This window comes from Heterodontus francisci, chromosome 12 (assembly GCF_036365525.1).
Source record: "Heterodontus francisci isolate sHetFra1 chromosome 12, sHetFra1.hap1, whole genome shotgun sequence".
In the NCBI taxonomy this organism is placed as follows: Eukaryota; Metazoa; Chordata; class Chondrichthyes; order Heterodontiformes; family Heterodontidae; genus Heterodontus; species Heterodontus francisci.
In genome coordinates, this window is record NC_090382.1 from 37,965,486 (window position 1) to 37,990,558 (window position 25,073).

The 25,073-nt window shown below is 41.3% G+C and overlaps 1 protein-coding gene across 4 annotated transcripts in view; it reads right to left on the minus strand.

Annotated features, from left to right (window-relative positions):
• Positions 1-288: 288 nt before the first annotated feature.
• LOC137375575 (lateral signaling target protein 2 homolog) overlaps positions 289-25,073 on the minus strand; it is a 59,930-nt gene continuing 35,145 nt past the window's right edge. For 2 of the 4 annotated variants that reach the window (XM_068042934.1, XM_068042932.1), the window contains 8 exons: positions 24,127-24,216; positions 22,388-22,489; positions 14,642-15,532; positions 13,314-13,465; positions 11,650-11,775; positions 10,908-11,015; positions 9,911-10,014; positions 289-3,314 (listed from right to left, as the gene is read on the minus strand). In XM_068042934.1, coding sequence (XP_067899035.1) covers positions 3,183-3,314; positions 9,911-10,014; positions 10,908-11,015; positions 11,650-11,775; positions 13,314-13,465; positions 14,642-15,532; positions 22,388-22,489; positions 24,127-24,216 — 1,705 coding nt within the window. In that variant the 3' untranslated portion in view covers positions 289-3,182. Of the gene's footprint in view, positions 3,315-9,910; positions 10,015-10,907; positions 11,016-11,649; positions 11,776-13,313; positions 13,466-13,824; positions 13,880-14,641; positions 15,533-22,387; positions 22,490-24,126; positions 24,217-25,073 lie in introns of those variants that run through there. The other 2 variants (XM_068042936.1, XM_068042935.1) reach the window with 2 other exon arrangements.

Here is a 25,073-nt window from a genome sequence, read left to right on the forward strand (position 1 = left end):
CAGAGCAGTTTTCTTAAAGTTAAGTAGCTCACTTCTGGCAATTAGTAAAGCAATAAACCATAAGCAGATTCAACACCCTGCAATAAAACTGGTCAAGGATGTGTCCCACCACCACTGTCTAACATGGGACAATCCAATTCAATTTGAGCAAATCTTACACTTGATGCCACTAAAATGTAAAAGAAAAAACAAAGCACCCTGAAGCCACCTTTGCACATTTTATTTGAAATCAGTGAAGATTCATTTGAATTCATGTAATACAAAAAAAAAATGAAAACATTACATATGTTTCAGACAAATGCCAATGAGCTAAAATATCATTCTTTAATTCTAATCACTTACAATAAAATAGAAAGATAATTGATATACTTGATTTCTGTCATTATAGTTGTGGGTTTCAGCTGCAGTGCAGGCCAATATGTAGTTCACCTCTTGACAGGCAAGGCATTTATCATTTCTCAGCCTATAAAAGCACTGGCTGCTTCTCTGTTTGGTTCACCAAAACTCCAATATATTTCTTAAGATTTGTGTAATGATATATATGACCGCGCATGGGCACACGTGTATAAGTTTTTTTTTTAGGGAAAGGGAAATACAATATTGTCCTTTAAAAGTAATCCAAAAAAAAGTTTAGAGAAGTGAAATAGTTTAAATATTGAGGGAAGGATAGAGAGGAAGAGACACACAATTTTTATGCAGCGATTACATGAACAAAATTTTCCTTCTCTCCAAACAGTGGTTATTTCCTCAATACATGAGCAATGAAAACAAATACTTTATATTACACATTCAGAGAATGGAGAGAGTTTATCCTACAAGTGACTTCCCCCATAACTCACATGACTTGAAGCTATGAAAAAAAAATGTACTGGACTGCAGACTCAAATAGGATCAATCTAGTCTCTTCAACCTGTTCAGTTCATTGTGCAAAATATTAGATCTGAGGTATGTAACAGGATATCTTAGTGATTATTCAGAACAGCATCAACAATAAAAATGTAACTGCAGATGTTGCACTACAGCCTGGAGATGGCAATTAAGGTAGGTCAGCTAAGTTGAAGGTGAGGTAAACAATATGGTGTTCCCTCAACAATCATTACACTAGGTCAAAGCTGGCACTTTTCAGAAAAAGAAAAACAGCAAACATGGTTCCTTTCTGAATGTAAAACATTTCCAAATGTTATATAACCTGATTTACTTTAATCCATGACCTGTCCCCTTTAAGGTCTGAAAGTCTGCATTTTACTCCAATTTTACACAGTAGGAAATCTAGACTCACAAATAGGGAATTAATATATTCAACTTTATGAAACAAAGACATTGATGATTACATGCCAATCACAGTTTAAAAATAAATTCATTTGTTTTGTCAAGCTGTTCATTGCAATTGAAGTTTTCACTGACTGAAGGAATCAGAAGTGATCAACATCTAAACATACATTGTAATGACAAAATTATAAAAGTCCCCTGGCTTTTAGTAAGCATTTCAATCAGAACATCCTGTTTATCATTTGTATGAAAGTGCAATTTTTTTTCCTAAAATATAAGGAACACCATTATGTCAGAGTACACAACAAAACTTGCAATCGGAGTTTCAATTGAAGCATTTATGTACTGCAAATATAATTCCAAAGTAATTGCAGCATGGTTTTTGAACAGCTAACTATATATTCAATTTAATAAAGACATTTAATGAGTCATTGCTCTGAAACACGTCTTTGAGGACTTCATTAACAAAACATGGCCTGAATTTAAGCACAAGATTGTTGAATGATTTACTTTGCACTATGTGATCAGCATTGATTGCACAAATCTTGAAAGTCCACATTTCACTTTGAAGAACAGGCAGGATGTCAAAGATGCTGCCAACCTGACTAATCAACAGTGACTACAATATGACCCAAGATACTATTATGTGGTGATCACATCTAAACATTATACATGAGTGGGGAATCTCATCTACATTTTATTAATTAAAACCTTGAAGAATGCTCATTTGACAAAAGTGGTTAGTTATATCAGCAAAATCTGAAACCCATTGGTTAGTTATAACTGTTTCACTGGAGCATACTGTTATGGAAACACAAATGCAATTAGTAATTGCACATACCGATGCACACAAATATTTCCATATTACCTGAACTACAGACCAGACGAGTCCCAGAAATTAATTCCAGGGAAATTATGAGCGAAAGGAGATTAAACTCTCAATAATCTCTTCCTTCTGGCCTCCAATGTTATGTGCCAAAATTTACCATTTCATTAGCTTCAAAAATTAGGTTACTTAATTTGTACGTAAATGTCACAGGAGCAGAAAAAGTCTGGTGTAATTAATTTTTGCCCTCAGTGACAAATGTATGTTCCGACATTGCTTTCTGCGATTACAATCAATACATAGTGGGCCAAAACGCAACTCTTCAGACTGATTAAATTGATGTTATTCTGTGATATTAACCCTAAAGATTTACACACAAGTTATATTTGAAGCATCAAAATACCATTGTCACAGAAGTGCTTGGTTTTGCAGTACATTGTTCTAATGCAGTTTACCTGAGTTTAAACAGTCCAGGTTGTTTCATTGTAGTTGTAATCAGCTGGACTATCAAAATGGATCACTGAGTACCCATTGGAATTATAGGCTGCAAAAGATACCAATTGAGCTCAGGAAGATTAGATTCTTTCCCCCATTCCTCAGATTTAATACTGTTTTACATCTTGGGGTTATTTTCCTTCCCATTTATGCTAATTACCAATTTATAGAAGAAAATTATGTTGATGCAAACAAAATCACAGAAAACTTGGATCCTTTGATGGTCCCGACCTTAAAACCACACAAAAATTTTTTTGCTGATTCCCTTTTATCCATTGGGAAGGAAACATTGACACAGTTGTCATTAAACAACCTCAGTTACCAAATACACCTTTTATATTAGAGGGTGCTTGAGAAATAATACACAATAAACAACTGTTCTTCATAGATTTGCATTGGTATCAGAGTTAATATATTGGATTGAGTACAAAATTGGACCGGGGACAAAAGGATTGTTTGTGGTAATGACGATCTGAAGGTGGTTTTCCTGTATTCACAGGGATCAAATTTCCGACATAATCATTACCATGGGTTTATTCCATTGCTTGTCTCTTTGCAGGTCTGTTGCGACCTACTGGCTTTGAGCGACAGGTTAACATGCAGAAGTATTGGAGTAGCAGGGAGTGAGGTGAAACGTGTAACAGTGTGTGCAGACTCGGACTGGCTTCATCCGTCCATACCAAGGTAATGGTGCCGATTGAGAGGAACAGCGGGAACAGAAGATCTAAAACAAAAGAAAGTGGAGGTTCAATTTTTTTTTTTAAGCACATCCAACATCTTGGTGAAGAACATTACAAGGGGGTAGAATATTTCTCTTTGCATACTGTAAAACATCTAATATGTTCTAGCAGTACAAGACTTAGAATTAAATACTACAGATTGTAAAATTTGAGTCAGAAAGGATTCAAAATAAATTTGCCATGGTATTTTGGTTCAGAGTCTGAAGACTGTTTCCTTACAGAATAGAAGTTTCTGGTTCTTGGCACATTACATATCAACTTGAGTCACATAATGCACAGCCCTCAGCTCACATACTTGTGCCCATGAGCTAGATGGTCAGTGTCATTCAGTAATTTCTCCTGTGTCACTGTCACCTCCAAGATCTTTCATAAAAGGAAAAAAAGACTTGCATTTATATTTTGCCTTTCATAACCTCAGGATGTCCTAAAGTGCTTTGCAGCCAATGAAGTACTTTTGAAGTGTAGTCACTGTTGGTAATATAGGAAACACCACAGAAAAAAAAAAAGACAGAAATTCTTGAAAAACATAATATTGCAAAGAAAAAGCAGCATATACTTTCCAACATCCTCATCGGCATCACATGATGTACATACTGTTGTTACGACTGAGGTGGGAATATTGCACTGTCAATTCAGTCCCATTACTCCACAGGTCATAGCATATTAAAATTTTCCCACCTACTGGAAATTAGCCAAATTAAACACTTAATTAACTCCCCCCATCCCCAACAATACAACAGACCAAACCAGGTATCTTTAAAACAACAAATTAACTATTAATAAACTAAATCTTAAACACTATTGAGATATACCTATGTCTAAAAGACTTCATAACTTTTTACTTAACCTTCATGCACACACACATACATTCAAAAACAGTTAACCGGTTTAAACAATGATGTTTCTTAGGAATAAATAAGTAGCTGGGTTGTAAGTCTTTGTGGGTTATGTTCCCGATTGGTGAGGTATCCGAGAATAGCATATTCAGATGCCACTCCAAGTCTCCAGGCAAATTCGATGATCAGTCTTTAAATGATAGGCGTTCAAAGCACTTCGGTTACAGCAGGTGTCACACAGTTCTTTCAACAATGAGTATAGCAACAAGTCTATTTGGATTTTGAAATTGATAGTCTTTCAGAAAAACTTTACTGAGGATTCCAGCAAACATAAACAGACAACAGAACTGAAGCAGAGACGACTTGGAGTTTGGAAGTAACAAAAAAACGGAATTTGCTACCTCCAACAATACAAATGTTCTTCTCCTGGTTTTTTTTCCCCTCTCCTTAGGCAATACACAGCCGGAAAATCAATGTAATTTTTCTGCTAAGAGAGAGGGATCTTTCCTTCAGTGTAGAGCATGCTTTGCCGGTCTCCAGTTCAAACCCGTTATAGCTAGTCTTTACACACAGTCAAAAGTTACAATACAACATGTGACCTCCTCTCTTTCCAGCTGTTGCCTAGGAAACAGGTGCATTTGCTGGCACACTGTGCCCCTTAGTTTTTAAAGGCACGCTGTTTTTAAACAGAGGAGGGAAAAAAACTGTTCCATGACACAGTGTACTATCGTATCTGATTTGATCACAAGCCTTGTACTGCTTATATCCTTTCAGTATTTCATTCAACAGTCAGTTAACAGTGGCCCAGTGACATATTTTGTTGATGTTCCTCATTGCTATGCTATACAAAGGGTTTTGTCTGCAACACTTCAAAAGTTGAACTATAATCTCAGTAGCAAAGGAGATAAGGCGATAAACTAAAGGGACTGGGGAAGGCTAGCCAAACTAGAAGGCATCTCCCAATGATCATTTGGAGTGGATCACTTGCAGGCATGCTGATCAGAGTATAGTGCTGAAGGCAAGGTAGCAGAAAGTAACACATTTCAGCTCAAGGACTTCATTTTAACTTTTGTTGAGAGTATTATTTGGTCAAATTATAAAGAGAAAACAGCTAATTAAAAGGCCAACCAAGTGGTTTCGATCACTAGGTGAAATCTGTAAGTGAAATGACAACTGATTACTCGATTACGAGCTGCATTACTAGGGAAGTAGAGAGGTTTTTAAACTAAATAGTGGGGGCAAGGGATCAAATTTGGGAAGATGTGATAAATCAAAGAGTCAAGATAAGGTAAGAGAGAAAGGTATTAATATGGGAAATGATAAACAGATCATGACAGGAATGGACAGAGAGTACAAATCTAAGAGTAAATCAGCAGATAAGGCTAGAGGTTACAAAAATAATAAAAAAAAAGGACTAAACTAAAGGTTCTGTATCTGAATGCATGTAACATTCAGTAGATGAACAGATAGCGCAAATAGAAATAAATAAGTATGATTTGATTGCCATTACAGGGACATGGTTGCAGGATGACAGATTGGGACCTGAATATTGAAGAGTACATGACATTTAGGAAGGACAGGAAGCTAGGAAAAGGTGGAGGGGTGGCTCTGTTAATTAATTATGGTATTAGCACAATAGAGAGGGATGACCTAAGTTCAGAAAACCAAGATGTAGAAGCAGTTTGGGTAGAGATGAGAAATGATAAAGGCAAGAAGTCACTAGTCGGAGTGGTGTACAGGCCCCCTAACAGTAACCACATGGTAGGACAGGGTATAAAGGAAGAAATAATGGGAGCTTGTCAGAAACCTGTGACAATATCATGGGGGATTTTAATCTACATATAGACTGGAAAGATCAGATGGGCAAAGGTAGCCTAGATGAGTTCATAGAATGCTTTTGGGTTAGTTTCTTAGAACAGCATGTTCTGGAGCCAACCAGACAGCAGGCTATACTAGACCTGGTATTGTGCAATGAGATAGAATTAATTAATGACCTCATAGTGAAGGTGTCCCTAGGTAGCAGCGAACATAATATGATTGAATTTTACATTCAGTTTGAGGGAGAGAAGAGTGGGTCTAAGACTAGCATTTTAAAATTAAATAAAGGCAATTATGAGGGCATGAAAGCAAAGCTAGCTAAAGTGAACTGGCAAATTAGGGTAAGGGATAAGTCAATAGAGATGACAGATGTTAAGCTAACTGGCCTGTATTTAAGGGGTTATTCCAGAATACACAGGATACATTTCAACGAGAAAGAAAAATTTAAAGGGGAAGACCCACCATCCATGGTTAAGTAAAAAATGTTAAAGATAGTATCAAAATTAAAGAAAAAGCATATAATTGTGCAAAGATGGGTTGCAGGTCAGAAGATTGGTCAGAATATAAAAAGCAGCAAAGAATGACTAAAATATTAATAAAGAGGGAACAATTAGAATACAAGAGAAAGCTAGCTAGAAATATAAAAACAGACAGTAAGAGTTTCTATAGATGTTTAAAAAAAGAAAAGAAATAACAAAGTGAGCATTGGTCCTATAGAAAGTTGGGTCTGGGGAATCAATAATGGAAAATAAGGAAATGGTGGAGGAACTGAACAAAATTTTTGCATCTGTCTTCCCTCTACAGGATACGAATAACATCCCAGAAATAATTGTGAATCAAGAGTTGAAAGGGAGGGAAGAACCTGACACAATTACCATCATCAGGGAAAGGGTACTGAGAAAATTATTAAAACAAAAAGATCACAGGTCCTGATGGACTTCATCCTAGGGTCTTAAAAGAAGTGGCTGCTGAGGTAGTGGATGCATTGGTTTTAATTTTCCAAAATTCCCTAGATTCTGGAAAGGTCCCATCAGATTGGAAACTCTGCTATTCAAGAAAGGAGGGAGACAGAAAGAAGGAAACTACAGGCCAGTGAGCTTAACATCTGTCATAGGGAAAATGCTGGAATCTACAATTAAGGTTATAGCAGGTCATTTAGAAAATCACAATGCAATCAGGCAGAATCAACATAGTTTTGTCAAAGGGAAATCGTGTTTGACTAACTTATTAGAGTTCTTTGAAGGAATAACAAGCGACATGGATAAAGGGGAACCTGTACTTGGATTTGCAGAAGGCATTTGACAAGGTGCCACATCAAAGGTTACTAAACAAAGTAAGAGCTCATGGTGCAGGGGGTAACATAAATGGGTCATTTTCTGGTTGGGAAGATGTAACGAGTAGTGTGTCGCAGGGATTAGTGCTGGGGCCTCAACTTTTAACAATTGATATGAATGACTTAGATGAAGGGACCAAAGATATGGTTGCCAAATTTGTTGATGACACAAAGACGGGTAGGAAAGTAAGTTGTCAAGAGGACATAAGGAGGTTAAAATGGATATAGATAGGTTAAGTGAGTGGGCAAAAGATCTGGCAAATGGACTGTAATGTGGGAAAATGTGAAGTTGTCCATTTTTGCAGGAAGAATAAAAAAGCATATTATCTAAATGGTGAGAGATTGCAGAGCTCTGAGAGGCAGGGGGATCTGGGTGTCCTCGTGCATGAATCGCAAAAGGTTCATATGCAGGTACAGTAAGTAGTTAGGAAAACTAACAGAATGTTATTGTTTATTGCAAGGGGAATTGAATACAAAAGTAGGGAGGTTATGCTACCGTTATACAAGGCATTGCTGAGACCACATCTGGAGTACTGTGTACAGTATTGGTCTCCTTATTTAAGGAAGGATGTAACTGCATTGGAAGCAGTTCAGAGAAGGTCTACTGGACTAATACCGGGAATGGGCGGGTTGTCTTATGAGGAAAGGTTGGACATAAGAGTCATAGAGTTATACAGCACAGAAACAGGCCCTTCGGCCTATCGTGTCTTTGCCAGCCATCAAGCACCTAACTATTCTAATTCCATGTTTCAGCACTTGGCCCGTAGCCTTGAATGCTATGGCGTTTCAAGTGCTCATCTAAATACTTCTTAAATGTTGTGAGGGTTCCTGCCTCTACCACCTCTTCAGGCAGTGAGTTCCAGATTCCAAACACTCTCAGTGAATTTTTTTTTTCTCAAATCCCCTTCTAAACCTCCTGTCCCTTACCTTAAATCTAAGCCCCCTGGTTATTGACTCCTCCACTAAGGGAAGAAGTTTCTTCCTATCTAACCTATCAACGCCCCTCATAATTTTGTATACCTCAAATCATGTTCCCCCTCAGCCTTCTCTGCTCCAAGGAAAACAACCCTAGCCTTTTCAGTCTTTCTTCATAGCTGAAATGCTCCAGTCCAGGCAACATCCTCTGCACCTTCTTCAGCGCATTCTTCCTACAGTGTGGTGCCCAGAACTGTACACAGTACTCTAGCTGTGGCCTAACTAGTGTTTTATATAGCTCCATCATAATCTCCCTGCTCTTATATTCTATGCCTCGACTAATAAAGGCAAGTATCCCATATGCCTTCCTAACCACCTTATCTATCTGTGCTGCTGCCTTCAGTAATCTCTGGACAAGTACACCAAGGTCCCTCTGACCCTCTGTACCTCCTAGGGTCCTACCATCCATTGTATATTCCCTTGCCTTGTTAGTCCTCCCAAAATGCATCACCTCACCTCACACTTCTCAGGATTAAATTCCATTTGCCACTGCTCCACCCATCTTACCAGCCCATCTATATCATCCTGTAATCTAAAGCTTTCCTCCTCACTATTTACGACTCCACCAATTTTCGTGTCATCTGCGAACTTACTGATCATACCTCCTATATTGACGTCTAAATCATTAATGTACACTACAAACAGCAAGGGTCCCAGCACCGATCCCTGTGGTACACCACTGGTCACAGGCTTCCACTCGCAAAAACAATCCTCAACCGTCACCCTCTGCCTCCTGCCACTAAGCCAATTTTGGATCTAATTTGCCAAATTGCCCTGGATCCCATGGGCTCTTACTTTCTTAACATGAATCTCCCATGCGGGACCTTATCAAAAGCCTTTCTGAAGTCCATGTAGACTACATCAACTGCTTTACCCTCATCTACACATCTACTCACCACCTCGAAAAATTCAATCAAGTTAGTTAGACAGGCTAGGCTTGTATCTGCTGGAGTTTAGAAGAGTAAGAGGTAACTTGATTGAAACATCTAACATCCTGAGGGGTCTTGACAGGATGGATGGGGAAGGGATGTTTCCCCTTGTGGGAGAATCTAGAACTCAGGGTCACTGTTTAAAAATAAGGGGTTGTCCATTTAAGACAGAGATGAGGAGAAATTTTTTCTCTGAGGGTCGTGAGTCTTTGGAACGCTCTTCCTCAAAAAGCGCTGGAAGCAGAGTCTTTGAATATTTTTAAGGCAGAGGTAGATAGATTCTTGATAAGCAAGGGGGTGAAAGGTTAGAAGGGATAGGCGGGAATGTGGAGTTCAGGTTCCAATCAGATCAGCCATGATCTTACTGAATGGCAGAGGAGGCACAAGGGGCCGAATGGCCCACTCCTGCTCCTAATTCGTACATTCGTATGTACTCATGTATAACCACATGTATAACACTGAAGCAAAAGGTGGCATTATATTTTGGTGAAATGAAAAGGCAGCAACAGTGTGCTCATATGGCTTAAATAAACTATCAAAACAACACTCCCATAGTGTAGAACATTGGCTGAAGCCACCGACAGCTAAAGCAGTAAAGATCCTAGATGACAGTATCATTTACTGTGTTCCATGTAATCAACACCTGATATTTGATCTAATTTTACATGCCAATGTTTAAAATCCTATACCTTTCCACAGTTCCTGCAGTGATGCCGCCTCCTGATGATCGTAAATGGTGCTTTACAAGACATGCATTGGTGACAGGCGGAGTCTGCAATCCACTCTGGGGGCACTGTAATTGGGGAAAAAAATCAATTATTATTTGCTTGAATACTACAAAAGCTGATAAATGAACCAGGTTGCTGACATACAAACAATTTGTCCTTCTGACGAGTCTTCTCAACTCAGATACACATTTCAGGATGATCCAGAGGAGCAACCACTTGAGCATGGGCAGAAGGCATGGAGATGGGAAGTGGGTTGGAATTTATGTGGTGACTGGTCAGGACAATCTTGTGTTAAAGCAAACCAACAGTAACTCAGAAAAATATACAACAGATCAGTCATTTCATAGAAAATTCTTCCATGGAGGTGTTTGGTGAAGGCCAAATGAAGAACCTTTACCCTTAATGGAGCAGGAAATTGGATTTGAAAATTGAACTTTATAAATCTACCGAAGAACCAGAGGAGAGGAGAAATGAAGAATGTGTAAATGTAAATCTACTTTCTCAAGAGACAAAAGAGTATTTGCACACCATCGTTTTGTAAAAGTGGTAGAGTCAACCAGAGTGCCAAATACATCCATCAATGGATGTGCAAAGATTTGCACAAGACTGACATCCACCCATGGCAGGTAGTACTTTTTGCACATCGGTTGCATCAGTTGTTGAGCAATTTGTAGCATAGAGACTTTTTAAAATGAGATAACTAATTGAAGAAGTCATATCCGACATGAAACGTTAACTGTTTCTCCACAAATGCTGCCACACCTGCTAAGTACTTCCAGAACTTTGTGTTTTTATTTTATAATAAAATTTGGGAATACATTTTTAGCCAGTAATCAGATCAAGTTGAATATTGACCTCAGTAGAAACTTCGCCCTACACCAATATTTTCACAATTAAATAGTAATGTCTAATTATAGGCTAACTGTAGTTTGTCCAGTACAATAGCAATTTGCTGTACCTTCCAGTTTGGTGCTGTTTAAATTGGAAGTCCTAGATGAGTGGGAATGGGATTCCTGACACAGCACACAATCTTCCAAGGAGGGCTCTGGATTAACATGCTTCTCTTCTGCAAGAGGCAGAGGTAAAGAAAAGGAAACAATTACAATACACAATGAATTTCTATTTTTTAAACTGAATAAAAGGTTAGTACTGAATTTCAATAAAATAAAATAAGACCACAATGTACATAGGGTGTTGCATTTTGCAATGGTTCAGTATCTGAGCAGTGATTTATCAGATTGCTTCCCCCATAGAACAGCTGACCTTTTGCAGTGCATCTGTGGCAATGACCTCCCCATTGAAGCTGTACCTGGGAGAGTGGAGATAGTCTCGGGCTTTCGCTTTGTGCCCAACTGTACAACCTCTTCAAATGGCCACTCCAGGCCTCACCACTCTGCATAGTCGCCTGTCAGCAGGTCAGGGGCAGGTTATTTCAGGTTTTCCTGCTCCTGCAGTGCATTTTGACGCAAAATTGAATCCATTTCAGTAATGTGCAACAGTTGGTCTCTTAATAATGTCCTGTTAATCAAGGTTCTATGGGGGACTACAGTTAGTCAGAGCCATAAGCTCATTGAGATCTGAGCTGAGAAGGACACCCGGTATGCATGTGTCCTTTTTAATTTTTGTATGAGAGACTACAATCCAGGCAGGTGAAAAGTGAAGTCCTAGGCCATGCAGATGCAAAGTGAAGTCCCGTATACCTGCTTCTTCTTCTTCTTCTTTAATGTCCTCATTCTTTTCTGGCGTTGATGTTACAATTTCAAAGACAATCTTTAAAATCCGCCGCAGGTCTCCTGCGAAGTTAGTCTGAAGTTGGTCTGCTACACCTATTGCAAACACAGCCAAGCAGATTCATAACTCTATCTGATAAATGATGGGGGTCAGTGTGCACAAAGTAAAAATATTTATGACTGATTCAGATGACTAAGGTCATTCAGTCCTTTTTACATCTTCCTTTCAGGATAACAAACTAATTTTCCCATCACAGCATCTATCTGTTCATGTGAATCCAGTGTCTTAGCTTTAACCACCCTGCCTGGTAACCTATTCCAGCTATTGTCACTGTGTGCTCAAGAGTGTGAAGCATACCCTGACTATGGCTTTCAAAACCACTTTTCACAAGAGAAACTAATCTCAAAAAAGGTTCTAAACATAGCTTCTGAAATCATGATTATTTTAACGTTATATATTTACATAATCTACAGCACACCAACAGTCAATTTGGCCCAACTGGTCAATGCTGGCAGTTATGCCCCACATGAAACTCCTCCCACCCCTCTTAATCTAACTATCAGCATATCCTTCCTACTCCTTCCCTCCCTTGTGCTTATTTAGCTTCCTCCTAAATGTATCTTGGCTATTCGCCTCAACTACTCCCTGTGGTAGTGTATTCCATATTCTTACCACTGTCTGGGTAAAAGCTGAAAACTGAACCATTTAAAAAAATTAAGATGGGATCTAAATGTGTTTTTAAATAATACCTTGTCTAAAAGGAAATACAACAGAAATAATGGGGTTGGGTGGGGGTGTGGGTTGATAATGGTTTCTTTGGTTCAGTGCTTCCTATTGAGCAGACACATTTACAGGGCATACTGCTTCAGTAAATAATCTCTATATAAAAACTGTGTTTGTTTTGCAAGTTACTACTGGACTTTGCATTGTATACTGAGTGCTCATATTCCTGAGCTACTGGTTGACAATTTGACTCTCAATCACAATACAATGTTATGGTTTTGGCCAGAATACATAAAAGAAAAATTGTTCTTGGGATGTGGGCGATGCTAAGATAGTATTTATTGCCCATCCCTAATTGCCATGATGGCGTTAAGAGTCAACCACATAGTGTGAGATAGGAGTTATATACAGGTCTGACCAGGTAGAGATGGACTTTGGTGAGTCAGCTGGTTTTTAAAAAAATTACAATCCAGCAGCTTTCACACCTTTTGTTTTAAAAAAGGCCAGCCCACAAATGACCAGATTTATTGAATTGTACTTACCACATTGAGATTGGAGCCCATAATCTTTGGTTTACTAGTACAGTACCATAAGCACGAGGCTACCATAACCAAGACTCCCAACTGCACATAACAGAAGTGGGTCTGTTTCCCACTCTCTGGCCTCCAGCACCACTAGAAAGTGCATAGAGCCAACTCTCCCTTGGATTTTCCATCATCCCATTTATGGCAACATGGCCAGTCAGGAATGCAATGGAATGAGGGACATGAAAATCAAACAGCATCTTAGCACTCAATGGCACTACATGTTAATGCTGCAATGTCACACCTCTAAAATAAAAAAAAACTTTACAAAAGACTTTTAATGTCCTAAAACCAGCAGTACAGCCTTAAAGTCCTGAGTGACATACCTGAGATACAAACAAAGAGACGATGAAGCATGTCACTACTGCTGTGGTACCGTGATCTGATTTCTTCCCTTACTACCGCCCTCATAGCCTGGACTGCGTGCTTTACTGTTTCACTATCCATGACATGGGACTCATTCTCTCCTTCAGACACTCTGCCAGCAAAGCACATAAATCAGTGAATAGCAATACCTAATTTGCTTTCTAAAATTATGACAATGTGACAAGTGTTTTAGAAGTGCATAACTATCACCTATTGCAGAATTTATTACATGTTTGATAATGAACAAATTAAAATCTGGGGTTTTCGCAGTCAATAAACCTCTTGTAGATTTCAAAATGATTAAATATCAGCAGAAAAAAAATTTAACTTTCTTGGCTAAATGGAATCTGCTGTCTGGCTCAACAGATATGAAACAATTACCTTCAAAAGGTAAAAGCTGCCATGCATGCTGATGGACTGACCCAAAGAACTGGTTCTGTTCAACCAAGGATGTTGGACCATTTTGCTTGCCTTCAATTTAGTAATAGGAGATCTCAATCATGATAGGAAAAATGATATAGGCCATCTAAACCAGAAGAAACAGAGGAAGGTGTGACTGATTCGCCATTTATTCCCAGGAAGTTGAGACTACTTCCTGTTCCCCTGCTGGTTTCCCATTCTGGGTTATTTAGGTCCAATGTACAAGAACCTCTTTGATGTAAAAAGGAAATTTTAGTTGCTTTAGAGGATTGATTGCTCGATTCTTTTGGGGCTGGCTACCCTTCAGGAATTGTGCCCAACATGGCTTGTGAGCTTTGAAGGAGTTTCTTAAAGTATACAATAAATTTCTCCGCCTGTACCCCCAAGCAACAGTTTTCTCTTGTAAGGAATTGTTAACATCCTGATTAGACCTGAAATGCATACCTAGGTTGAAGTGGCAACTTTGTACAACAAACCATTTGGTCAATAAAATGTTCAAATTGTTTAAATTCCAAAACATTTCATGATGCCCCTTCAAAAAGCAATGGGAAACATACAGCAACCAAGTAATGAAAATCAAGAAGAAAGTTCGCTCACTATGCTTCTACATGCTTGTTTTTAACCAGAGACAAAACCAAACTATCTTTAGGTTATTATGGTTTCTGGTGGGTTTTAATTTCCTTTAGGGTTTATTGCAGCTGAGCGCACAGGAAAGAAACAAAAATAAATATTAAAAGGTTAAACCTAACTATTCACCTCAACAAACTTTATTTAGTCTTACAGCCACTTTTAAGCTATCCATAATTCTTATTCAGAACTGTATTGGTCATTATATCTGTGATGTTCTAAACTTCTGCAATCCTCTCACCTGGTGTTATTCCTGTGTGGATCTTCAGTCACCATACAAGTATTTGAGATTCTTCCACCACAACTGTCCTGTTGTGTCATTTCACAGCTGATGTTTTTCATTTTACTTTGCTTCTCAACTCCTTCCATATGTTCTTTTCTTGGACTTGTTCCCAGAGAAGATGAAGCCCCAGATTTTTGCTTTAGAGTGTGCTCACAAGAAGAAAAAGCATTTAATGAATGGGCAACATGGTCTTGTTCAGAGGTAGTTGGTCCACAGCTTATATCTGGAGTATCAGTAAAATAATGAGTTTGGATGACATTAAATGCAGATGCTCCCATTGCTTCAAGCCCACCAACTGATTCTGGATGGTCAGTTTCTGAATCAAGGTTATGTTCTACAACACTAAAGTGCTGAATGCCATTGGAATTGGTCAGGCTGTCAGTAGAAGCGAGTAACGACGACTCGGAACTATCCGCTAAGGTTTTTTCATTTTGATTCTGTGCATTCTCCAGTGTGCTGTCATTGGTGTCCCATCCAAACTCTTGTCCCCATATTTCATTTTCTCTCTCAAGTTTAAGGTTAGAAGCTTCCAAAGAACCCGTTATTTCATTTGGAGTTTGCTTGAGTGAACTGGACGCATTGGAGTTAGACAGCTGAGAATACACCTCATTGGTTGTTTGGTGGACAATCAATTTTAACTGGTCAAGTTCCTCTGAATTACGTTGAATAGACGAAACCCCATCTGCGTATGTTGATTCATCAAGCCCTTCAAGATGCAATGTGCTGTTGTGTAGGGATGAAAGGCTGGACAACATTGTGTGGGCATTGAAGAAATCTTCAGATTCTACAGCACAGAGGCTCTTCTCCAATAAAGAGAGTTCTTCTTCTGTGAGGACATAAAGTAAGTCCCTAGGGATAAAGTGGAAGATTAAGGCAAGGTGTTCATTTCATAGTAAAACGATCAGACTTGTAACCAATTACATGTTTGAAGTAGTCCAATCACTTGCATGGACATAAACTCAAATACCTTTCTTCAGACTTCACCAAAATATCTTTAAAGTCATAGTTCTGTTGGCTTTCAATAGCATGAAGGAGCAAAAGAAAATAATCAGATTGCAAAATGGTTGAATGAATCAAAAGATATTTTTACAATCTCTCTTTAGAAATACATGTGATTGTTGCTTTAAAGCACTATTTTGGGGCTTTGAGCCCAAAAATCAGAAGGCTGTATGGTAAGCAAACAATTTAGTCACTGTACACTTGATGAATTCTCCTAATAGAGGCCCACACATGTTTTGTCTTCTATTTTAGATGTTTGTTTGACTCAATCCTTCAATTTTCCAATGCCTTTTCTGTTCACATTCATTTAAAGCTCTTGTCCATTATGATATTCCTAGGTCAGAGGCAAGTGTCATGCATGCCCCCACCTGCCAAGAATGAGACATTAATTTCGCCACATGAACATTGATTTTAAACTGTTACTGAAGTAAAGTAAGACTTCTTTGGCCTCCTTGTCTCGAGAGACAGGTGGTCAGTAGTTTGTGAAGCAGCGCCTGGAGTGGCTATAAAGGCCAATTCTAGAGTGTCAGACTCTTCCACAGGTGCTACAGATAAAATTGGTTGTCTCCGACAGGCCAGGACACACAGTTCTGACGTTCCAGCTTGCAAAACGAAGGGCTGGTACCTTCTATCCTTTTTTTGGACGTGCTGTTTAGTGCGGTGTTACAGCCCACTTGTTGGGCAATGACCCTGAGCTCCAAGCACCCATTGAAGCAGGTGGACTATGGTGGGACAGAACCTTACTGACTGGGGGCTGCCCGGTTTGAGGCGGGCGGTAGCTGTCCAGTGAGATGCGATGACCTCTCCCACTGACAAAGGCAACCCATGGCACCCAATCTCTACACCAATTGAGCTGGACATAACCCGTAACTGCTGCCTTCCATGTTGTTTTGGTCGCTGTGAGGAGACTATTGAGTGACCTCTTCATGGCGCATGCCCGGGCAGATGTATGGAGGTTGCGAGTTGCCCAAGCGTCAAAACCCCCCTCTCGGCCTTCCTGGTAGGGTCCAAAGGAGTGCAGAGCACGACAGTTGGCACCGGTATGGCTGCAGGAACCGCCGGAAACATGCCAAAGGTGACACATGACCACCTTTGGGGTCCCGCTCCAGATTTTCTGTTAGGATTTACTCCCTTAGCCTTGGTCTCTCCCGGGATGCCCACAAGGCAGTGGGGTTGTTAGGACCCCTGCACAGGGATAGGTGGATGCCAGTGGGAGGAAGTGGGGGGGAGAAGGGGGTGTGGGGGGGGGGTGGTGCGAGGGGGAGGGGTGCGGTGGGTGCGAGGGGGAGGGGTGAAGGGGGTGCAGGTAATAAAACATTTCATCAGATCCTCACTCACTCAGAGCGGCCTCCTCCCTAGAGCCCGGCATGGCTGCGCCGCCCTTCACGCTCGACACTCCGCACGGACAACGGAGCCTCCCGCCGGCTCGAGAGCAGCGACCCCGCTCCTTCATCCCCCAGGCGCCCACCAACAAATTCGGCCTCCCGGAGTGCATGTGGACCCCAGGGTCATCCATCGCTGCTCCGGTGGACGGGCTCCCCGAACACAGCCACACCACAACACAGAATAGAGTTCGAGATATCCATTACACTTTACAAAGCCGCACAAAGGGCTTAACTCAGACTTTAAGATTGGACATATTTTGCCGCCATGCATTGCAAATTACATAATTTTCTGAAGGTACCCTGTTCTTGCATGGCATCTGCTACTCAATCTTCCTTCTCTAAAGTAAGAAGATGTTATAAAAAAAACCCACCAGACCCTTGACTGGAAAGACATCTGCATAGTAACAGACAGTATTTGGAAAGGACAAAGGGGCCACTCCCTGCTCCAATTTAATCCACAATGGACTTTTGATTACCAGATGTTGAAGGTGGAGAGGCCAGCATTCCAGGTTAACTGCTAAGATGGTCAAATACACAAACAGACATGGTCAGACCAGTTTCGTCACATGACTAATTGGCTGTTGGAGATTTTTGAATTTGAACTTGCTACAGAATTTTAAAAACTCAAAGATGTTTGTTCCTGGACTGAAAAGATCTCTCTCCTGCCTGCTCTCATCTCTTTCTCATGGAACTGAAAACCATTGAAGACACATGAACCCCAAGAGAGAAAAGTCTCTTAAAGTGAACAAGGTTCAAGAGAAATACTGGGCCCCAATGAAAAGCAAGGCCATATCTTCAAAGACTACAGCAAGCTCAAAGCATAGTAACAAAAACCCGTCCTCAAAGATTGCCTCAAACTTCTCTACTTTTTTTTCTGCTCTTATCGTGTATGCATGCTAGCATGGGGCGTCGCGTGTATCCATAGGCGTTAACTGAATTCGAGTTTAAGTTTTAATAAATTTCACTTTCCTTTTTTAAACCCAGTAGGTCTGTTTGTGCTCATTTCTTTGCCTTATAATTGGAAAGCGGTGAAGAAGGATTCACCAAGAGGGAGCTCAAAACACTGTTAAAAAACATAAACTCTGTTACAATAAGACCAGGTGGAGGCTGAGAAAGACCCCTAGACACCTTTCTCACCTGGTCGTAACACTAGGAATCCTGTGGTGAGTAACCCACCTCCTGACTCCCCAAAGCCTGTCCACCATCGACAAGGCACAAGTCAGGAGTGTGATGGAATACTCTCCACTTGCCTGGATGGGTGCAGCTCCAACAACACTCAAGAAGCTCGACACCATCCAGGACAAAGCAGCCCACTTGATTGGCACCCCATCCACAAACATTCACTCCTTCCACCACCGCGCACAGTGGCAGAAGTATGCACCATCCAGAAGGCATTTGACAAGGTTATTGTGCAAAATAGGAGCTCATGGTGTCGTGGGAAACATATTAACATGGATAGAAGATTGTCTGGCTGGTAGAAAACAGAGTATGCATAAATGGGTCCTTTTCTGATTGGCAGGATGCGACGAGTGGAGTCCCGCAGGGGTCTGTGCAGGAGCCTCAACTTTTTACAATTTATATCAATGATTTAGATGAGGGGAGTGATGGCAAGGTAGGTAAATTTGCAGATGACACAAAGATAGGTAGGAAAGTATGTTGTGAAGAGGACATAAGGAGGTTACAGACAGATATAGATAGGTTGAGTGAGTGGGCAAAAATCTGGCACAATAATGTGGGAAAATGTGAAGTTGCTCACTTTGGCAGGAAGAATAAAAAAAGCAAAGTATTTCTTAAATGGGGAATGACTGTAAAATTACGAGGTGCAGAGGGATCTAGCTGTTCTAGTGTATGAGTCACAAAAGGATGGAATGCAGGTACAGCAAGTAATAAAGAAAGTTAATGGAATGCTATCCTTTATTACGAGAGGAATTGAAAATAAAAGGATGTTTTGCTTCAGTTATACTGGGCATTGGTGAGACCACATCTCGAATACTGTGTGCAGTTTTGGTCGCCTTATTTAAGGACGGATGCGAATGCGTTGGAGGCAATTCAGGGGAGGTTTCCTAGATTGATACCTGGAATGAACGGGTTGTCTTATGAGCAAAGGTTGAACAGACTGGGCTTGTTTTAACTGGAGTTTAGAAGAGCGAGGGAAGACTTGATTGAGGTTTATATGATCCTGAACGGTCTTGACAGGGTGGATGTGGAAAGGATGTTTCATTTTATGGGTGAGTCCAGAATTAGGGGGCACTGTTTGAAAATTAGGGGTTGCCCTTTTAGGACAGAGATGAGGAGAATTTTTTCTCTGAGGGTTGAGAGACTTTGGAATTCTCTGTCTCAGAAGGTGGTGGAGGCAGGGACATTGAATATTTTTAAGGTGAAGGTAGATAGATTCTGCTTAGGCAAGGGAATCAAAGATTATCAGGGGTAGATGGGAGTGTGGAATTTCAGACAGAAACAGATCAGCCATGATCTTATTAAATGGTGGAGCAGGCTCTATAGGCTGAATAGCCTACTTCTGCTCCTAATTTGTATGGCCGTATGGTAAGATGCACTGCAGCAACACACCAAGGCTACTCAGGCATCACTTTCCAAACCCACGACCTCTACCACCTAGAAGGACAAGGGCAGCAGATGCATGGGTACAGCACTACCTGCAAGCTCCCCTCCAAGCCACACATCATCCTGACTCGGAACTCTATCACCGTTCCTTCACTGTCACTGGGTCAAAATCCTGGAATTCCCTTCCTAATAGCACTGTGGGTGTACCTACCCCACATGGGCTGCAGTGGTTCAAGAAGGCAGCTCACTACCACCTTCTCAAGGGCAATTAGGGATGGGCAATAAATGCTGGCCTAGCCAGCGACAGCCACATCCCATGAAACAAATATAAAAAAAAATGCATAGTGCAAGATATAGAGTCACAGAGTAAGACAGCACAGAAACAGGCCCTTCAGCCCATAGTGTCCTTGCCGGCCATCAAGCGCCTATCTATGGTGAGGGAAAAAGTTTCTTCCTATCTACCCTATCTATGTTCCTCATAATTTTGTATACCTCAACCAGGTCTCCCCTCAGCCTTCTCTGCTCTAAGGAAAACAACCCCAGCCGATCCAGTCTCTCTTCATAGCTGAAATGCTCCAGCCCAGGCAACATCCTGGTGAATCTCCTCTGCACCCTCTCCAGTGCAATCACAACCTTCCTATAGTGTGGTGATCAGAACTGTACACAGTACTCCAGCTGTGGCCTAACTAGTGTTTTATACAGCTCCATCATAACCTCCCTGCTCTTATATGCTATGCCTCAGATAATAAAGGCAAGTATCCCATATGCCTTCCTAACCACCTTAATTACCTGTGCTGCTGCCTTCAGTGATCTATGGACAAGTACACCAAGATCCCTCTGACCCTCTGTACTTCCTAGGGTCCTACCACCCATTGTGTATCCCTTGCCTTGTTAGTGCTCCCAAAATGCATCACCTCACACTTCTCAGGATTAAATTTCATTTGCCACTGATCTGCCCATCTTACCAGCCCATCTATATTGTCCTGTAATCTAAGGCTTTCCTCCTCACTATCTATGACACCAACAATTTCCATGTAATCTGCGAACTTACTGATCATACCTCCTATATTCACATCTAATTCATTAATGTACACTACAAACAGCAAGGATCCCAGCACCGATCCCTGCGGTACACCACTGGTCACAGGCTTCCAAATCGCAAAAACAACCCTTGACCATCACCCTCTGCCTCCTGCCACGAATTCAATTTTGGATCCAATTTGCCAAATTTCCCTGGATCCCATGGGCTCTTTCCTTCTTAACCAATCTCCCATGTTGGAGCTTATCAAAAGCCTTACTGAAGTCCATGTAGACTACATCAACTATTTTACCCTCATCTACACATCTAGTCACCTCCTCGAAAAATTCAATCAAGTTTGTTAGACATGATCACCCTCGACAAAGCCAGTATTTTAAGATCTGTCAGTCTTAAAAGAGCAAAGCAACAGTCATTAGTGAACAATACGAGTTTGCAGTTACTTCTGGGCAGATTTAATCAGGGAAATGGAACAACACTGAATCGTGATAAGTTCAAGCCAAATTTGGTGGCCAGTTGCATGTTAGGCACGTTTGGGCCTGTGAGCTTGAGGTTACGGAAGTGACTGTTTGACAAGGTTGAGCGATGGCTGCGAGTGACCATTATGATCCAATAAGGATGAGGCAGTTATGAAGATAAATACAGGCATCAGATGGCAGGCCAGAAGTAGCAAAAGCTGGAATCAACAAGAGAGAGGTTGGGTGATGGTTTCCATCCCTCCCCCCCACCCAATGCCCCCACATCCCCAGGCAGAAAGTGAAAGCGAAAGCGATAGCGATGGGTGTTGGGCTGTAAGGAGGTCATATAAAAAGGAGGGAGATCAGAATAAAGCCTGGCTTGGGTATAAAATTAAAACCGGACCCGACCACAGCCAACCTGAACCCAACCCGGGCCCGAGTCCTTCAATTTATTTTCGTGCCCGACCCGACCTGAATATTCTACATCTGCTCTGGCTGCAGGCTATTCCTGCAGCTGGAGTTGTGGGAAATCATGGGTTAGCCTGATCCCGTGACTTCCCAGAAGCAGCAGTGTCCAGGCTGACCCGACCCAACCCGAGCCCGAATGCTGAACTCGGAATTTCGACGAAACCTGAACCAGACACATGTAGTCGGGCCTTGTCGGGTTCGGGTCGGGTAGCCAGGCTTTAGATCAGAAAGCAGTCTGAGCGAGCTTGATTAGTGATAGAGATTTAAAGGCACAAAGAGGATTGCTTGAAATGAACGGATTGCTTTGCTACACGAGAGAGAGAGTTGCAGGAGCTCACATGCAGGCCCATCGAACAGGCTCTGCCACCAGGTACCAACTATATTAATAATTTGTTTTTAAAATATAAAAAGACCTTTGCATTGATCTTCAAGTACTAAGAATAGTGAAGGCTACAGAGTTCACACTGGGGTGGGTGCACAGGGAGCAGGACAGCCTCAGTTGAGCTGTCCTGCCAAGATACCTGGTTGCCAACAGAATAAAAAGATATAAATCAGGGATCAGACTTAAACACCCTTCAAAACTTGACTGTACAGATATTAACCACAATCATTTCCAGCCTGATGGTGCCAATTTTCATGAACACTAACACAGATCTCATTAGCCAATCATTCTCTTTCTGCTGCCAATCAGCCAGCTGACTATTTCCAGCATTTCCTGTTCTTCTAGCTGGTCATGTTTCACTTACGTAAATAAAATAAGATCCTTTCTTTAAAAACAAGACAATGTGCCCCTTACCTTATTTTTTGCAGGAGAGTGTAGAAAGGTTTAAAAAGCTTGGACATGTCATCTGGCTGCTGCTGTAGGTTGAGAGGTCCTTCTGGGTAGATCATCAGCCCACTGGAAGTAGAAAAAAAAAGGGCTCTGGATAGGGTCAGCTGGATGAGAGCACTTGGCATCAATTTAGTTTTACTAGTGTGTCAAAATATGTAAAGCCTATTTGTCTCCCAAAAATCAGATGCCAAATAGCAGGCAGTAGATTTTCAACTCTCCATCCGATGTTAAACAGCTATTGATTGGCGACCAACCGCCCATTATAGAAACCATCCAGTTTTCATTTCTACTGAGAGAGTTAAAATCAGGCGTTTTTTATAACTGACGTCCCATTCTAATTAATGTGAACTAGACGGAATTCCAGATCCCAGAAAAAGTCAATGTTACCGAATCATTCTGGATGAGATTAAAGAACTGTAAGTTTGCCAATTTCCATTTTAGGTCCAGCTTTCACGCAACACAAACATGAGAATTTTAGTCCGATATCCGCCACACATAATAGCAACAATCGTGTGGGGATCTCCACAAGATGCCAATTTTTTTTTTTTTTTTTTAAATTCATCCTTGGGATGCAGGCATTTATTGCCCATGCCCAATTGCCATCAAGAAGGTGCTGGTGAGCCACCTTCTTGAATCCCTACAGTCCAATTGGTGTAGGTACACACGGACTACTGTTAGGAAGGGAGTTCCAAGATTTTGACCCAGTGACAGCGAAGGAACGGCGATATAGTTCCAAGTCAGGATGGTATGCGACTTGGAGGAGAACTTGCAGGTGGTGGCGGTGGTGTTCCCATGCACCTGCTGCCGTTGTCCTTCTTGGTGGTAGAGGTTGCAGGTTTGGAAGGTGCTGTCTAAGGTGCTTTGGTGAGTTACTGTTGTGCATCTTGTAAATGGTACACACTGCAGTCATGGTGCGTCGGTGGTGGAGGGAATGAATGTTGAAGGTGGTGGATGGGGTGCAAATCAAGCAGGCTACTCGGTCTTGGATGGTGTCAATCATCTTGAGTGTTGTTGGAGCTGCACTCATCCAGGCAATCACATTACATCACATTCCTGACTTGTGCCTTGTAGATGTGGACAGACTTTGGGGAGTCAGCAGGTGAGCTACTCACCACAGAATTCCCAATGGTAATCCCCGGGACGTTGATGGTGGGGGATTTCAGCGATCATAATGCTGTTAAATGTTGAAAAGAGGTGGTTAGGTTGTCTCTTGTTGAAGTTGGTCATTACCTGGCACAAATGTTACTTGCCACTTAGCAGCCAAGCCTGAATATTGTCCACGTCTTGCTGCATGCACTGCTTCATTATATAAAGGAGTTATGAATGGGACTGAACACTACTCAATTATCATAAAACATCCCCACTTTTGACTTTATGATGGAGGGAAGGTCATTGATGAAACAGCTGAAGATGGTTGGGCCTCAGACACTGACCTGAGGAACTTCTGCAGTCATGCCCTGAGGATGAGATGATTGGCCCCCAAAACCACAACCCTCTTCCTTTGTGCTAGGTATGGCTCCAGCCATTGGAGAGTTTTCCCGATGCCCATTGACTCCAATTTTACAAGGCTCCTTGATGCCACACTCGGTCAAATGCTGGCTTGATATTAAAGACAGACAGTCACTCTCACCTCTGGAATTCAACTCTTTTGTACATATTTGGACCAAAGTAGCTCCAATACTCATGAAAACTGAGCTTCTTACCAAATGATAGCAAGGCGTGGAATGGTAAACATAAGTACAGGCTCTAAACCATCAATCATGTCTTGAGTCAGGTAACCCAGCTTCAATGCCCTGCAGTGGGGGAAGATGACAATTTGACATAGTAAGTGTGAAATCATCTCAAGGAGCCATGCATAAATGCAGTCAGAATGGTGGATTCTACATTAGTAACCAGTAGAGAGTACTTTGAATTCAAGGCAGTTACAAAATGAAAGACTAATTAAATGGAAAATCATAGGATACAAGAGTCAGCAGGGCAATGGGAACAAGCATCATCGAGACCACAGTTGCCAACATATGGGCCGTGGATGTATTTCAGGGATGAGAAATTTCCCATTGTCGTCTTCTTCCAGGCCAGCTTTTTGGAAAAATAACATCGCAAGTAGTTTCCCAACTTTCCTGCAGTCAGAGTGCTTGCCCGCAGGGTGGTCAGAGACAGAAAGAGTGGGGGCAGACAAAGAGGATGACACCGGCTGGTGGGGGTGGGGAAGAAAGAGAGAGTCAGAAGGAGAGAGTCAGAAGGAGAGAGAGAGTCAGAAGGAGAGAGAGAGTCAGAAGGAGAGAGAGAGTCAGAAGGAGAGAAACGAGGAGGAGAACAGAAACGAGGAGGAGAACAGAAACGAGGAGGAGAAAAGAAACGAGGAGGAGAAAAGAAACGAGGAGGAGAAAAGAAACGAGGAGGAGAAAAGAAACGAGGAGGAGAAAAGAAACGAGGAGGAGAAAAGAAACGAGGAGGAGAAAAGAAACGAGGAGGAGAAAAGAAACGAGGAGGAGAAAAGAAACGAGAAAAAAAAAAGAGTCAGAGAGAGAGATCACGCTTGACAGATGGATATCTATCTGGAATATTCTACAGCACTACAACAAGTGCGCGGCAAGATATTGACTACTTGTGGAAGCAAAAAAATGCCAGGTATGTCACTAAATCAGTG